Source organism: Equus przewalskii, chromosome 30 (assembly GCF_037783145.1).
Source record: "Equus przewalskii isolate Varuska chromosome 30, EquPr2, whole genome shotgun sequence".
In the NCBI taxonomy this organism is placed as follows: domain Eukaryota; kingdom Metazoa; phylum Chordata; class Mammalia; order Perissodactyla; family Equidae; genus Equus; species Equus przewalskii.
The window spans coordinates 3,713,094-3,727,478 of NC_091860.1; the positions used below are offsets into that span (position 1 = coordinate 3,713,094).

Sequence of the window (14,385 nt, forward strand, 5' to 3'; positions counted from 1 at the left end):
CATGGCCTGATGAGCAGTGCCATGTCCACACCCAGGATCGGAACCGGCAAAACTCTGGGCCGCCGAAGCAGAGAGCGCAAACTTAACCACTCGGCCACCGGGCCGGCCCCAGAAACTTCAATTTCAACAAGCATTCAGGTGATGCTTGTGGTTGGTCAAGTTAAGAACATGACTTTAAAACAAAAGTTACGATGATGAAAACTGGAAAATGGAAGAGCTAAGATACAGAAGAAGAGAGGGTAAAGCTAAGTTTCCACATGGTCCCCTAACTGGGAATTCCAAGGTCGACCCAAACGATTGAAAGCTCACAATATTCGGGATGTTATTTGTTCCATCTTCCAGTTCCTTGGGTCTGTGAAGAAATGTCTCTCCCTTCCCCTTTTCCTGCAGCTTCTCCAAACCACCCATGGGGCAGAATATTTGTCCTTGGGAAAAATAAACAATGAGAGCAGCAAAAGAAGGGAGGAACCACTGCCATCCACTTCAAACCTTTAGTTTTTACAATAGACTGTGCGGACCAGCCTGTCAACTCCCCCGATGGCACACATCGGAAACCTGGGGACACTATTTGAAGCTTAGAGGTCTAGGTCGTGTTTAATACCCAAGTCACTGAGGGCATTTGGAACCCCGTGCTTTTCTCTGCTGCAATAGCGTGCCACTCGGAGTCTGGGGATCAGGGAACACCCTTGGAATGAAGCCTCAAACCCTCCCCACCGCCCGGATGCTTTATAAATATATGTGTTAGGTAAAAAATAGTGCTTTGTTTGAATTTTATTTTGTGGTGAACAAAATTTAACTAAAGCAATTGCTGTAGCTGGAATTAAAGGAAGGATTTTCTATGGAAAATGTTTTTCTCTAATAGACGTATGTAAGCATACTTTTCTCTATAGCATGTTACCTACAATGTTTCCTTTTCTCATTTTAATATGTTACTATTCTTGTTTTTCAGGTGGTACCACTGTGCTGACCACAGAAAAGCCAACGGTACTAGACAGCACAATACAATCAGGTATCAAATAACACAGAAAATGCAGTAGATTTCACACATGCCTCTCCTCCCCCCAAAATAGTGCATTGCTGGGCTTCTCAGTTTCAGTTTCCCTCAAAGTCCTAGAAGGGAGATGCCATGCAGCATCTGGTCTCCAAGCATGAGCCATAAATATTGCTTTCCTTTCATCCACATGTACGTGCAGCAAGGAGTACGATTTCCTTCTCCATCAGTAATTGCCAAATGGTGACAATCCCAGCTCCCCACTGAAGGAACTGAGTAACATACTTTGTTTAAACGCAGCACATCTAGGACATGGACTATGTTTGCAAACTATAGGAGAAGGAGATCTCGCAGGCAGCAGCCTATTTATTTTCATCACAATTCTGCAAAACCGAGACAGGCAAACTTTGTCAGTTCTGCCTGCCACAGAGTTGGCAGCTTTACAGCAGCGTTTCCAGTGGGCATGCCACGAAACGGGGAGCAGGAAACCACGGCTATAATTGTGCGTGGGGAGGGGGGACCCTCAGGATCGCACCTCCGCATCCTTTTATGAATAGAAAAGCGCAATGACTTTTAAAGCCCTTGGTTGGCTGTTTATTGGAGGCCAGCCACAGATAAATGGTGGGCTCCCTCCCACTCTCTTTTGTATTTTGTTCGTATTCTGTAAAATTCTTCCCCACAGACACACACGAAGGGAAACAGCCAGTATAAGCAATCAGAGGTTTTAAATACTTTAAAGTTAATCATTAGAGTAAGGTGAACAGGTCAGTTTTCCAGCTTCTCCCATTTCCTTTATTGAAGCTCACTCAGCCTTGGCCTCTGCAGTCATTTATTAATGGGGCGTGTGGTGTATGTCAATGTTTCCTCAACAGTATGACACTCCCCAGCCAGGCAGAAAGTAGAAAGGACTGCTCTAATTAGTATGCTTCTTTAAAGGACGCTGTCACTGTTGACCTGATTAAACTACAGAACAAACTTCTGTTCGGTTGAACTTAACCCCTAGTTTCCCCACGGTGTGTTCAGAATGACAAAACTCCTGCTACCAAGCAGCTCGATACCCCCCAGATGCTAAAAGATGTACCAAGAATAATCCCCTAAATTCCGGAAACGCTGTAGTCCAACCCACATCTTTTTGAGCTATAAAACGTGGCCTTCAGGGTTGTGCAGCCACCTCAGTGGCTGAAGCTCCCTGGAGGAGGGCAGCCTGCCTCTCACTGGCTTCTCACCTTTCCTGAGAGTTCTCAGCCCCCTCGGTGGGTTTTCTGTGGAGCCACCACCAGCGGGTTCTCTAGGACCTTCTGTAATAGGGAAGAGGGGTGAGGTGGAAAAATGAAGTTCTTACAATGTAACAAGCATTTTAACTGTTGTTTTAGATTTTTCTCTTGCCAGAGAGTTAATTAAAACCACTATGAAGTTGCCAGCTAACTTGTTTCATCTCATCTCTCTTCTTGCCTATCAAAAGAGCTAGGGATCATTAAAAAAATAGAAGTGAACAACAGCTGTGGAGAAAATGGAAAGGTATATCAGACTCCAAAATAGGATAATTCTCCCTGACTATGAGCTCAAGGCCATTGGTGTGGCAGCTTCACAGAGGCGCTCGGGGCCAGACAGTCATCTCATAGGGTCTGCTGTGGTGCGAGGGCAGATGTACAAATCACCAACCAGTAAGACCCATAGCTACCACCATCTGAACAAGTGCATGTCAAACCACAGGGCTTACTGATAGGGTCCAGTTTTGAATTCCACGCTCAGCCCTGAGTCCTTACAAATCACCATGGTTTCCTGTTTCCCATTGTCTGAGTCATAAATCTGGCTCCAAGTCTTTGTTTGTGGATAATGGACTGTCTGACCTTCTTTGAGGAGTTCTGTTCATTGTCACCCTCTGGCTAAGCCAGTGCTCAGAACGCTTTCCAAGGACCTGAGAGCACATTGAGCCAGAGGCCAGGTCTGACTCTGAGCTGTTCCCCCAGTGGTGGGATCCATCTGACTGATGCTTTGATCTACCTGTTCTGCAGGCTTCAGATTCTTTAGGCGTCTTTATAAGCAGCAGAAAATCAGACCCCTAAACTTTCAACATAATTCGATTTTGCTGAAGCCATGATAGGCTCAGCAAGTCTCAAGATTTCATTTTGAGGATTCTTATCAATATAATAAACTCAGTGGGCGTATATAGTTATATACTGTCTGGGTTGTAATCAGATGCGTAAAAGCTTATTAATGCTCTGCCAGGAACTGATGAGAATCCTGCATTTTAAATCCAGCTCCCCCTGGTGAAGCCTCCTACCCTCTGGGGACCCTCAAAGGTTCCTACAGCAGCCCGGAGGATATCTGTAACCTATGAGTGCGTGGATCTCAGCACCTCCACTTGTTTGGACTGAAAGGCCAGTAGTGTATGAGTAAGCGAGTTAACGTTCAATAGAATTTTGGAAAATCAGATTTAAAAATTAAATCCTTGTGCGTACATGGTGCTAATGATTCAACTGCAGGCAAGAGAGGTCAACGAGAGCAGCTGGTGCTTGCTCACAGCGGCCATAAATTTGTTTTAAGTTCAGAATATTGTTTCCTGCTATTTTTAAGAGTCAAGAAGGGATTTAGCTAGATTATTCCCAATGAATTTAATGAGAATTGTGCAGCTACAGGACCAGGGTAATATTTTGAAGATTTAAAGGTCAATAGTCCTATATACTTACTTCATTTGTCCATTTTCCTTTTTCTTTCTTTCTCAACCCTCTCTTCTCTTCTTCTGTCCTTCTCTCTGTTTCTATTTTTTTTTCTTTTTCCTTTCTATAAACGTTTATGTGTATTTTCTGTGCTTACTAGCCTTTCTAGCCAGGCTTGAATTTTTAACATTGATCTACTCTCACTCCTTACCCCTCCCCCACAAAATGCATGGATTTTTAAAAAATTTTCTTTTAAATAAGCACGATTACCAAAAATAAGTTATCAAATGGGGACAAGAAAATAAAAGAGTATTAAAATACAAAAAAGAGCAATTTGCCTTGCTAAATCTGTAGAATTGGAAAGAACTTTGGAAGAAAAGAGTGAAGTGGCTTTCACTGCAGCAGGGGAAACGCCTAAACCATCCTTTCAGGCACTGCTGCCCCAGTCCTGGTCTTTACAGAAATATCCAAGGTCATATATTTTATGATATCACCAGAATATTAATAGCCAAAATAATGGATGATGTGGTTTTCTGTACAATACAATAAATTTAATGTATTAACAAGGCAAGTTTAACCAGAAATGTGTGTGTTCTAATAACTAACTGCCATCCTGTATTTGCATGTCTTATAAACTACATTTAAGGAGAAAACCCCAAACCACACACACATTACCATTTTCCAATATTAATGTTTTCTAACATGAGATTATGCAGCCATGCGTTCCTGGGTCGTGGGTGTTGACCTCCAAAGTAGCTCAGTCGTTCAGTCGCTGCTCAGTTGACGGTACTTCATCTGCATAATTCGATCTTGCTGCACAAAAGTGTGGTAAATTTGGGAGAGGCTTTCTCATGCTTTAAGAAGTCCTATTTCACGGTTATGATAGACTAGACATGAAATATCTCTCTCCAGTGACACCCTAGCTGTGAAATATAGCCCTTTTGCACTAACTGAAAGTGCTCAGATGATACACAGCATATGGCTTACTAGTTTACTTTTTCGAACTGGCCCTGTGCACCCTTTGGGAAGTCACATTGTCATTGGAAGGGAGAATCTGTCCTGCTCAGGTTTGACAATTCATATGGTGCATTCCTTCCAAAATTTTACGTTAGTATTTGAAAAGACTTTCCTGGAAACTAAAAATTCAAAGTAAATCATCTCAAAATGCAAAGTAAATCATCTTTATCTGTTCAATAAATTTTTCCATTAAAATTCCTCCTGCCATTGTTAAAGTGGGGGAGCAACAGTGGAACCCAGGCAAGTTTTTTTTTTTTTTTTTTTTAGGAAGATTAGCCCTGAGCTAACATCTGCCGCCAGTCCTCTTTTTGCTGAGGAAGAGAGGCCCTGAGCTAACATCCATGCCCATCTTCCTCCATTTTATATGTGGGATGCCACCACAGCATGGCTTGATAAGTGGTGCTAGGTCCGCGCCCAGGATCCAAATGGGGAACCAGGGCCGCTGAAGCACAGTGTGCAAACTTGACCACTGTGCCCCCCAGGCAAGATATTTTGTGTTAAACACTTGGGCAAAGTTAAAGCAAAGATCAAAATGAGATATGCTCTCAGCTTGACCCTGACACAGCATATAATGCCACGCTTCCCTTTTTGTACATAGGGACTGTCTTGAGACTTGTTTTTCAGTTCAGTTGGCAAACTGCCCTCAGCACCTGTCTCCCCGTTTCAATGCTGCCATCTTGTGGACTGCCTGAACTCCATGGGAAGCAATGACCCTCCTTCACTAAAGAAAACAGCTGCTTTGACGTGTTTCATTTTATATAGGGAAGAGGAGTGGCACCGGCGGGAGCATGAGAATTTTACCTTTAGGATTATTTTTCTTGTTAGCGTAAGTTTACCAAAAAAAAAAATTCCAAGGATCAATGACTTTATTTTCCCCATACTTAAAAAGTTAAGCTACTTTCAAAAAAAGAATTGAGTGAAAACTAAGCCTATAGAGGTTTAAAAAACACCATAGTCAAATTGCCCCTCGTAGAACACCCAAGACAAATCCTTCCTGAGGACCCATCCATAGTTTCTTTTCAGATTCCAAAGAAACATTTTGAACGTTAAAAAAAAATAAAAGCGAGTAGCTTATTCAAATATGCTTTGGCCTTACATGACATTGCACTAAAGTTTTTAGTGGGGTGAACAATTTATATGCAAATTTTAAAATTCACTAAAAAAGCTGAAACTTGCATTTAAAATTAATTGACCTGATATAAAGCTCAGAAGTGAAAAATAATCTTAAGAAATGCTTCAGAGATCTGACTGCATGAAGCATCAGCTGGTGTGGCGAGAATACAGACAGCCTCTGAGATGAGCGTTCAGCCAAGTCACGTCTCTCGACTTTTGAGGTTGACAGGTCAATCTCTATTAAGATTCTTTTCATTGGTGGATATCAATTTATATGATTCACTCTTAAGAACAGAGTATCTTTCATATTAAGTACTGTGGAAATGGGGAGAATGCTCCAGATGTAATATACATGCTTTGGAAAGTAACCTTCCTGGAAATTTTATGTAAAACCAATTTGACAGGCAGTCCATAATCTTTTTAAAGCTGGATAAAAAAAATTACTAAACGTGATTTTGCAAACATTTTGACATCTCCATGCATGTTTTGAGTTTTCTGGTAATCCTGGATTTTGTGGCTTTGCCAGAATTTTCGGACAGACCTTAACTTATATAAATCGCACTTTCCATGAATAAATTAAGGGCCTTTCTGACCTAAATGATTAAATTTGTCTTTCTCTGTTTGTCTCTATGCTTCCTTTCCACTCACTGAAGAGTTTCCAACATATGGTTTTAACTGTGAATTTGGCTGGGGTTCTCACAAGACGTTCTGTCACTGGGAACATGACAATCACGTGCAGCTCAAGTGGAGTGTGCTGACCAGCAAAACCGGACCGATTCAGGATCACACAGGTAACGGAGAGCTCACTGCGGCCTCCTTTCTCTGAATTAGCAAGGGAGTTCCTGTGGAGGGTTTCTGGGGTCTCTGAATTTAAAGGGTTTAGAAAATACTACAGAACATTTACTCATGCCTTTATTTTCTGTAAGTAACAAGATCTCCTTCCCTAGTAGAGATACACTTAGGCTGAGTAGCAGAAAATGATGATTAAATTTGGCAACAGATTGGCCTCCCTGAAGAATAGCAAACTGGGCAAAGATATGTGAATTAGTACCTGTTTTATACTTTGCTGAACTTTTTAATGGAAAATTTCAAACATATTCAAAAGTAGAAAAGAAATAGTAAAATGAACCCTACATGTCCATAACCCAACTTCAGTAATTATCAAATCTTAGGAATCCTATTTTATCTTATCATCCCTGACCTGGATTATTTGGAAGCAAGTCCAGACATATATGCTGTCATGCCATCTATTTTACAGCTAAAGAAACAATAAATGAGCCTGATGCTTGCTCTCCTCTAGATTCTTGAGGTGGAAGTGCAACAAGGTGGGGCAGGATTCTTGTTCTTTTGAGAAACATTTGAAATCTTCTGTGCAGATAGAAAGCTTACCACACCCCAGCTCACAACCCACCCCACCTCCTGTCTTACTTTCCTTCTGAGATTAATTAGTGGGGGAGGGGTAGGTTGGAGGACACAGGGAGCTGACACCCACTCTAGTGAACTCTTTCATCCACCTCCATTCCGTTTCTTCCCAGTGATTCCATCACCCAACCTGAGTTCTGGTATAAAGAACCAGCAGCATCCTGCAAAAAACACACATGCATACACTCAAACATGCTCATAACAAGCACCCAACACACAAACTTCTACCCCACTCAGCGATACTGACAGGAATGCTTACTGAAGTAGTGGCTGCCCAAAAGATACCCCAGAGTGGCATTTGCTGTGCTGAGAAATCTCATTAAGCAAAGTTCAGCCAATGCTGCTGCTGCGGATGAGTGGGTCAGTGGGCCGATGGATGGGCAGAGGGTACTTCATGCCTTTTCTATTTTGTTGTTCCCTTTTTTCCCAGTGAATGTAACGATTAAGTGGGCTGAGTCGGCTTCCTTCCACCGCAGCTACCTCTTTGCCTAATGAGAATGACAAGGAAATTGGATAAAATTGGACTCCTTCAATTCTGAGACACTTTCAATTGAATCTTAAGACAAGCAGTTTTAGGAAACTTAAAATACTTTGACTGTAAATGGCACTGTACATATAAATGGCATCAAATTAACCAAATGCAATTAGCTGAAATGAAGGCAGTAATGGTGGAAAAATTGATGCAAAGAGAAGCAAAATGGCTCAGCAGGATCTGACATTCAAAGGAGGTTAAAAGCTGTGTTAGCCAGAGACAGAGGCTAAAAGGCTCGCAGAAGTGAAGTGCTAATTGAGAAAATGAAGGCAGAGTTCCCGACCCAGAACTCTGATAAAAAACTCTGAAAGGAACAATATCAGCGCTTTCTGTGTTGGAGGATCAGAAGAGGAGGGCTTGTCTTAGATTAGCAGCTGAGAAGTGCCATTCCTTCCGAAGGATTTGTCTCTTTTGTTCTCCCAGACGCTCGGACTGAACGTGGCGTAGAGCCACGCCTGCCCTGCCTAGAAAGAGCCCCGGCAGCCCCAGAAACAGTCATTTGCTGAGAGAGTGCGTGGGCCCGACGTCTGAAAGGGGGGGACTTGTTAATATGAAAAAACCTGGGTGAAAAGCACCCTCCACACAGTACGGGTGCAGACAGACAGACGTTAGACAGTATGCAGCACTTTGCAAGTCAATCACTGAGATTTTTAAAAATTTACGCAATCTAGGTAAAATATCCTAGATATTTTGAGTTTATTTAAAGGAATCCCAATTGGGTTTCTGCATTTAATCTCTCAGAATGAAGCTACGTACCTCCTTACAGAGGACTCCTGAAACCCTGAGTCTTCCCCTGGTCCATTGAACAAATGTTATTTGAGGACCCCCATCACGTGGCAGATGCCGCCTTGGGCACTGGAGATGGAGGTGTGAAGGAGGGGGCCCCAGCCTTGAGGAGCTCACACAGTCTGGTTGTGGGTGGAAAACAATGACAGTGCTTTGGGGTGAGGGTGCCCCGTGGCAGAGGCGAGCATGATGGTCGCAGATCACATGCGAGAGGGCAGGGAAGCAGTGCTCTCTCAGAGACAGTCGGAGTCGGACTTACCCGGGGAGCAGCAAGCACAGAGGCATGGAGGAGGGAGCGCTCGGTGGTAACGGATTGCCAGGGGCGTGGTTTGGACAGATTCCCTATGTGAGGCAGTTGGATCCGTGACGGGGGACGTGCAGCCTTGGGTTCTGTGTGAAGAAGTGTGGACAGGCTGAAGGCAGTGCGTGAGGAGCCACTGAGGAGTTTTAAGCGGAGGAGAGGCATGAGCAGACTTTCCAAAGACCACAGGGCAGCAGGGCGGAGGAGGACAGACTTTTCGGCAGACTTCCTCCCTCCACCCACATCCAGGGCTCCCTTTCTTTCTACCACCTTTCTCCACCGCCAGACCAACTCAACCTTGTGGGCTCAGTAAACGTGTTTCCTCTCTCAGCATCTCCAACTTCGGTCTTTTTCCATAAGATTGGGGTGAAAGGGGGTTAGAGGCAAGAGGGGCACGTTTTTTCCTGTCCATCTTGGTGGACTGATACACTACCCATCTCAGTGAAACGATGCTGTCACACAGACAGGCGACCACCTCCTGGTAAATTAGTGGGGTAGAACAAATGCCAGGAGTGACTGAGTCTGCTTGGTCACAGGGGACACTCCACAAACACACAGAGCGTCCAACATCCTGCTAGAGCTGTGATTTTGATTTCCAGCCCCCTTGTATTATTCCGCCAATCGGTTTTATTAAGAATGCTTTGGGGCTATTGCATATAAGCAGCCAGGTGAGGGAAGAAAGCTGCCTGCTGACACATCCACTTCCACCTGGACCCTGACAGAGGTGAGCAGATAACGAGGATGTGCTCACATTTGCACAGTGAAAAAGCATCTCACAAATACACGAGCCTCTTGGGCAGCAAAGAAAACACTCCGCTCCCACTGAGGCCGGAGCGTCAGATTCACACTTCCATCAGGTGAGCTGTTAGATTAGGGGATTTCTATTTGCAGAGCAAACAGTGAAGCACCAGTTGTGTGTTTAGACCAGGTGGTGGCAGGAGGAGATGTTCCCACCGGGGGTAATTAAAAGCAAAGCCAGGAGCCAGTGTCTTACTCCTCCGCAAGTGTGTACGTCGCCAAAGCGCCATGTTCTAATGAGCCTCAAAAATACAGCCTTGCCTCTCCTTGAGCCAGAAGCCCACACGAAACAGGAGCAGGGCTCACAGTTGAGAGTCAAGCTCTCAGGTGTATTTAAGGAATTTATAAGCCATTAAGATTAACTAGAGAAAAATAATCTGAATTTGGAAAAAGAAAAAGATTATTTGGAAAAACTACAGCTTTATTATTATCAAGCAATGAGTTTACAGTGACCAAAGTGTCATCAACTGGAAATCCTGCTGCCTGACTCATGAGTCAGAGTACAGCGAGATCGTTCCATTTAATGTCTGTGTTCACATGGGTGCTGCCGGAGCAATCTAAAGTTGCATGAAAGTAGGTCTGCCCCGACGTTCAATCTGTTTGCAATGGTGTGCGGGCTGACTCGAGTCATAGCGCTTGTCTAAATGACAGTGCATTCCAAGTAAGTGGTACCTGACCTCGTGCTGCTTGACCACCTTACCCCAAGCAGATGTCCCTTCGCAGAAGCTACAGTGGTGCCGTAGGTGCCAAGGACATCTCCCAACAAGTGCACACGCTCCAAACACGGTGTGTTTTCGTTCTTGTGCTCAGCCCAGGAGAGAAGATTTGAGTAACAGAACTTGAAAGAAAAGAGACGAAGGAGCCATAAATTTGGCCACTCTCCTTAACACAATTTTTTTGTCACAGCAGGAGATGGCAACTTCATCTACTCTCAAGCTGACGAAAATCAGAAGGGCAAAGTGGCTCGTCTGGTGAGCCCGGTGGTTTATTCCCAGAACTCCGCCCACTGCATGACCTTCTGGTATCACATGTCTGGTTCACACGTGGGCACATTGAGGGTCAAACTGCACTACCAGAAGCCCGAGGACTATGATCAGTTGGTCTGGATGGCCATTGGACACCAAGGAGACCACTGGAAGGAGGGGCGTGTCTGGCTCCACAAGTCTCTGAAACTCTATCAGGTATGCCCCTTCCCCAGGGGGGGAGGGCAGCTGCTTCAAGGACACTGGGGTAATGTTTTGAAGGTTATACAAATGAGATATGGGATTATTCCAAAAATTATTTCAGGGACTTCTCAAACGTGAGATTAATGCTGCAAGGACCATAATCTCGGTGGTATATTTCACGGTCTCCTAGATTACAGGAATAGAACCAATTTGGTGAAAAGGAAGGGAAAATGCTACTTTATAATCTATTTCTGCACTCTCACAATGCAACATTCCTTTTATTGGCTGCTTTTTCCAGTTTTAAGTGTTGTATTATAAGAAGAGAGGGTGAGGAGAAGTTGTATGCCCTCACCAGGCAGTTAATATATATTGATGAGCAGAATGTGTGCTTATGTGAAATCTCATGAATTTAATTTATGTGCCATAGCTTGAGCTGAACAAGCATTTGTAAACACCACTATTTGAGACTGAACATTTAAATTCTGTGAAAATGATCTCATTTCATTAGGTGATTTTTGAGGGCGAAATCGGAAAAGGAAACCTTGGCGGGATTGCGGTGGATGACATTAGTATTAACAACCACATTTCACAAGAGGACTGTGCAAGTAAGTATGAGTGGCTGCAGAGACCAGGGAAGCGCTTGCCCAGGGCTCAGTTCTTGCCGTGTGATGGTCTTTGTCTTGCTCGTTTAGACCTAGAATTTCAGTATGGGCTATAAACACATGATAGGAAATGCATATACTGGTGCAACAGGGCATAAAATCAGATCACTTTGCCTTTGGCTACTCTGTTACTTGACCTAGTCCATTTAGAATGTCTGGCTGACGCCTACAAAACTACATAAATCGTGTGAAATCCAAAGATCATAGCAAAGAAGAAACTCACAGATTACAGGCTGTATACACCATGCCAAAACATTTTGATAAAAGTGGAAGACTCAGACATCTGGGCAATTCCAAGTACTGGGGTGTATAAACAAAGCAGCCGGCCTTTGAGAATTTTGATCGCAGTGAATGTAATTAAGATTACATTGTTAATGAATCATAGAAGCCATAATTCTTTGCTTTATTACAAATAAGTAGATGTTTCTGACTCTAAAAATAGTTGAACAGATTCAAAAGAATCAATGAAACTTACAGACTTTGCCTAGTATTCCAGAGTTTGTAGTTTTTATTGGTCTGGTGTATATGGATTATAGTCTGACACAGAAAACCAATTCATATTCCCTAGTTCTTGATATATAATTATAAATAGCATCACTAATGGCAATGTAATAGCACAGTAATCAGTCTTAAGCTCAATTTGCTACACTTAAACTTTTGTTATATGTCATTATATAATAGGATGTTAATTACAACAAAATGGAATAAGTCTATTGGGCAAATTTAAGACAAAGGAGGCCTGTTAGCTATAATGGGGTTTTGGTCATTTCAGCAACTTACAAAGCTTTTATTATACAATATATTGAATATCCATAATTCCTAAAGTGGCCATAATTTGATAGGGTCGATGGAGGAAATTGGAGGGAAAACCAGGAGCAGTGAATACAGGTCTGCTGCTTCGCACTATGTAGGGAGCTCTATTTAATGCCACGCTAATTGGCAAATCTTCACAGGAAATGATAAGGCTTGATATTTCGGTTGCAGCTACTTTCACATTGCCCACATGCAAGTCCACACCGCTGTTAAAGTATATGTTTTCTGTGGTTGCGCAGGCGTGTCAGTGCTTTCCTCTTCCCAGGTGAGAGTGATGGTGATGGTTTTGGAGCATGAGACAAACTGCACAAACTAAACAAAGAAATAAACTTCCATTCGGCAAGTTGTACCTGACCACAGACTCTACACAAATCAGTGGCCGCGTGCTCCGGTGAAGACAGGGATGGCTCAGGAGGTTCTCTGAGCCTTGTGCTTTCACGTGACTGCTCTACTTACTGTAGTTGTCACTAGGCATTGTACTTGGAAAGTCACTACCAAAGCACCAGTAAAACACTTCATGTTGCTGTACCCATAAAAAGATGCCTAAGATAACTGAATCATTGATCATCAAATATGTCTTCTCAAATATTTAGCCATGGATGCTATGAGATTATCAACTATTTATTCATTATTCACGCATTCATACAAAAGAATATTTATTGAGACACCTATTATGTTCTGGACATTGTTCTAAATGCTGGAGGTACAGCAGTGAGCAACATCTCTGTCCTCTGCCCAGAACCATAAGGAACACCAGGACTCCACTTCTTTCAGGCTTTTTTTTTTTTTTTTGGTGAGACATAGGCCACAATCTCTTGCCTCAATGAGCTGACATACTATTTGGGAAACCAAACTAACACCCCTCAAGCTTGGGAAGCAGTTGTCTGCACAAGCACGGGATGGCAGCCCTATGTACAACCCCACTTCCATTTTCTGTTTTCCCCAGATTGCCCCACACTCCAGATGCCGAAACCATTTCTCTCCACCCTTCTCTTCTCCTCAGACACACAGTCTGCGGACAGCCATGCTACCTGGACTCAGACGTGACCCCCATCTCACAGTCCTTTAACCTCACCTCTCTGTTGCCCTGCAGTTTGGAGTGTACTAAAAACTCCAAAGGAAACCCAGCAGAGCCGTGTGTGTGTGTGTGTGTGTGTGTGTGTGGAGGGTTTATATAGTTTGTTTATATTGTATTTTGTTGGCAGTTCAAATATCTCTTTCAATTTTGTTTGACTTGTCAGAACCAGCCGACCTGGATAAAAAGAACCCAGAAAGCAAAATTGATGAAACAGGTAAATTTGTCTTGCTGACCAATTTTTGTTTTTAATTTACTGTGGCTTTCATTTATGAAGATACTTTCTGGAATTCTAACACACTGATATATCAAAGCAGTTCAGATAAAATAAGCATCGTGCCCATGGCCCTGGGGTGGGACTGTGGATTGCACTCTTGTCACAGAGGGCCCTCTCTGACGCTGCACTGAAGACTCGGGGAGCCGCTGTGACAGGCTCGCTGATGTAAGTGGTTGAACCCTGGGAGATCTGCTCACCCTGGCCCTTCTTTTCTGCAAGAGGACTTAGAGGATCATCTCTCATTTTACCACCACGGAAACAGGAAACTAGTGAAGACTGACTGACCCAAGGACCTACAATGATTTTCATACAGCAATTTGAAACTAACCCTAACCCAAATTCTTGTCTGGTTAATACCCAGATAGGATCTTTAAAGGACTGGAGCCCAATTTGGTGATAATCTGTTGTTTTGATCCCTCTGTTACCATCATCTTCTACTGGAACCCCAGATTTGTGATAATGATGATTTGATAATGATGATGATGATAAGGATTTATTGAGGAGCTAGTATATTCCAAGCACTTTACGTACGTTATCTTTTTTAATCCTCACCGCCACTCTCAGGTGTGTTTATCCCCATTCTATAGGTGAGAAGAGTGAAACTCAGAGCAGTGACTTGCCTTAAGAAACATAGCTAATTAGGTGGTAGCCTCGGATTTATACTGATTAACTCGGAAATAGCTGGGAAATGTGTTTTTTCATTGAATACTCCTTGATGATCAAATACAAGACGTGATCAGAGTTGGGCCTTGCCTAATGTTATTTTATTCCC

At 43.2% G+C, this 14,385-nt stretch overlaps 1 protein-coding gene across 12 annotated transcripts in view; it reads left to right on the forward strand.

Moving 5' to 3' along the window:
* The window catches only part of NRP1 (neuropilin 1), a 147,479-nt gene that overhangs the window by 128,949 nt on the left and 4,145 nt on the right, over positions 1-14,385 (forward strand). For 7 of the 12 annotated variants that reach the window (XM_070601690.1, XM_070601695.1, XM_070601688.1 and 4 more), the window contains 5 exons: positions 950-1,009; positions 6,435-6,572; positions 10,530-10,801; positions 11,295-11,391; positions 13,503-13,553. In XM_070601690.1, coding sequence (XP_070457791.1) covers positions 950-1,009; positions 6,435-6,572; positions 10,530-10,801; positions 11,295-11,391; positions 13,503-13,553 — 618 coding nt within the window. Of the gene's footprint in view, positions 1-949; positions 1,010-6,434; positions 6,573-10,526; positions 10,802-11,294; positions 11,392-13,502; positions 13,554-14,385 lie in introns of all 12 variants that reach the window. The other 5 variants (XM_070601686.1, XM_070601683.1, XM_070601691.1 and 2 more) reach the window with 1 other exon arrangement.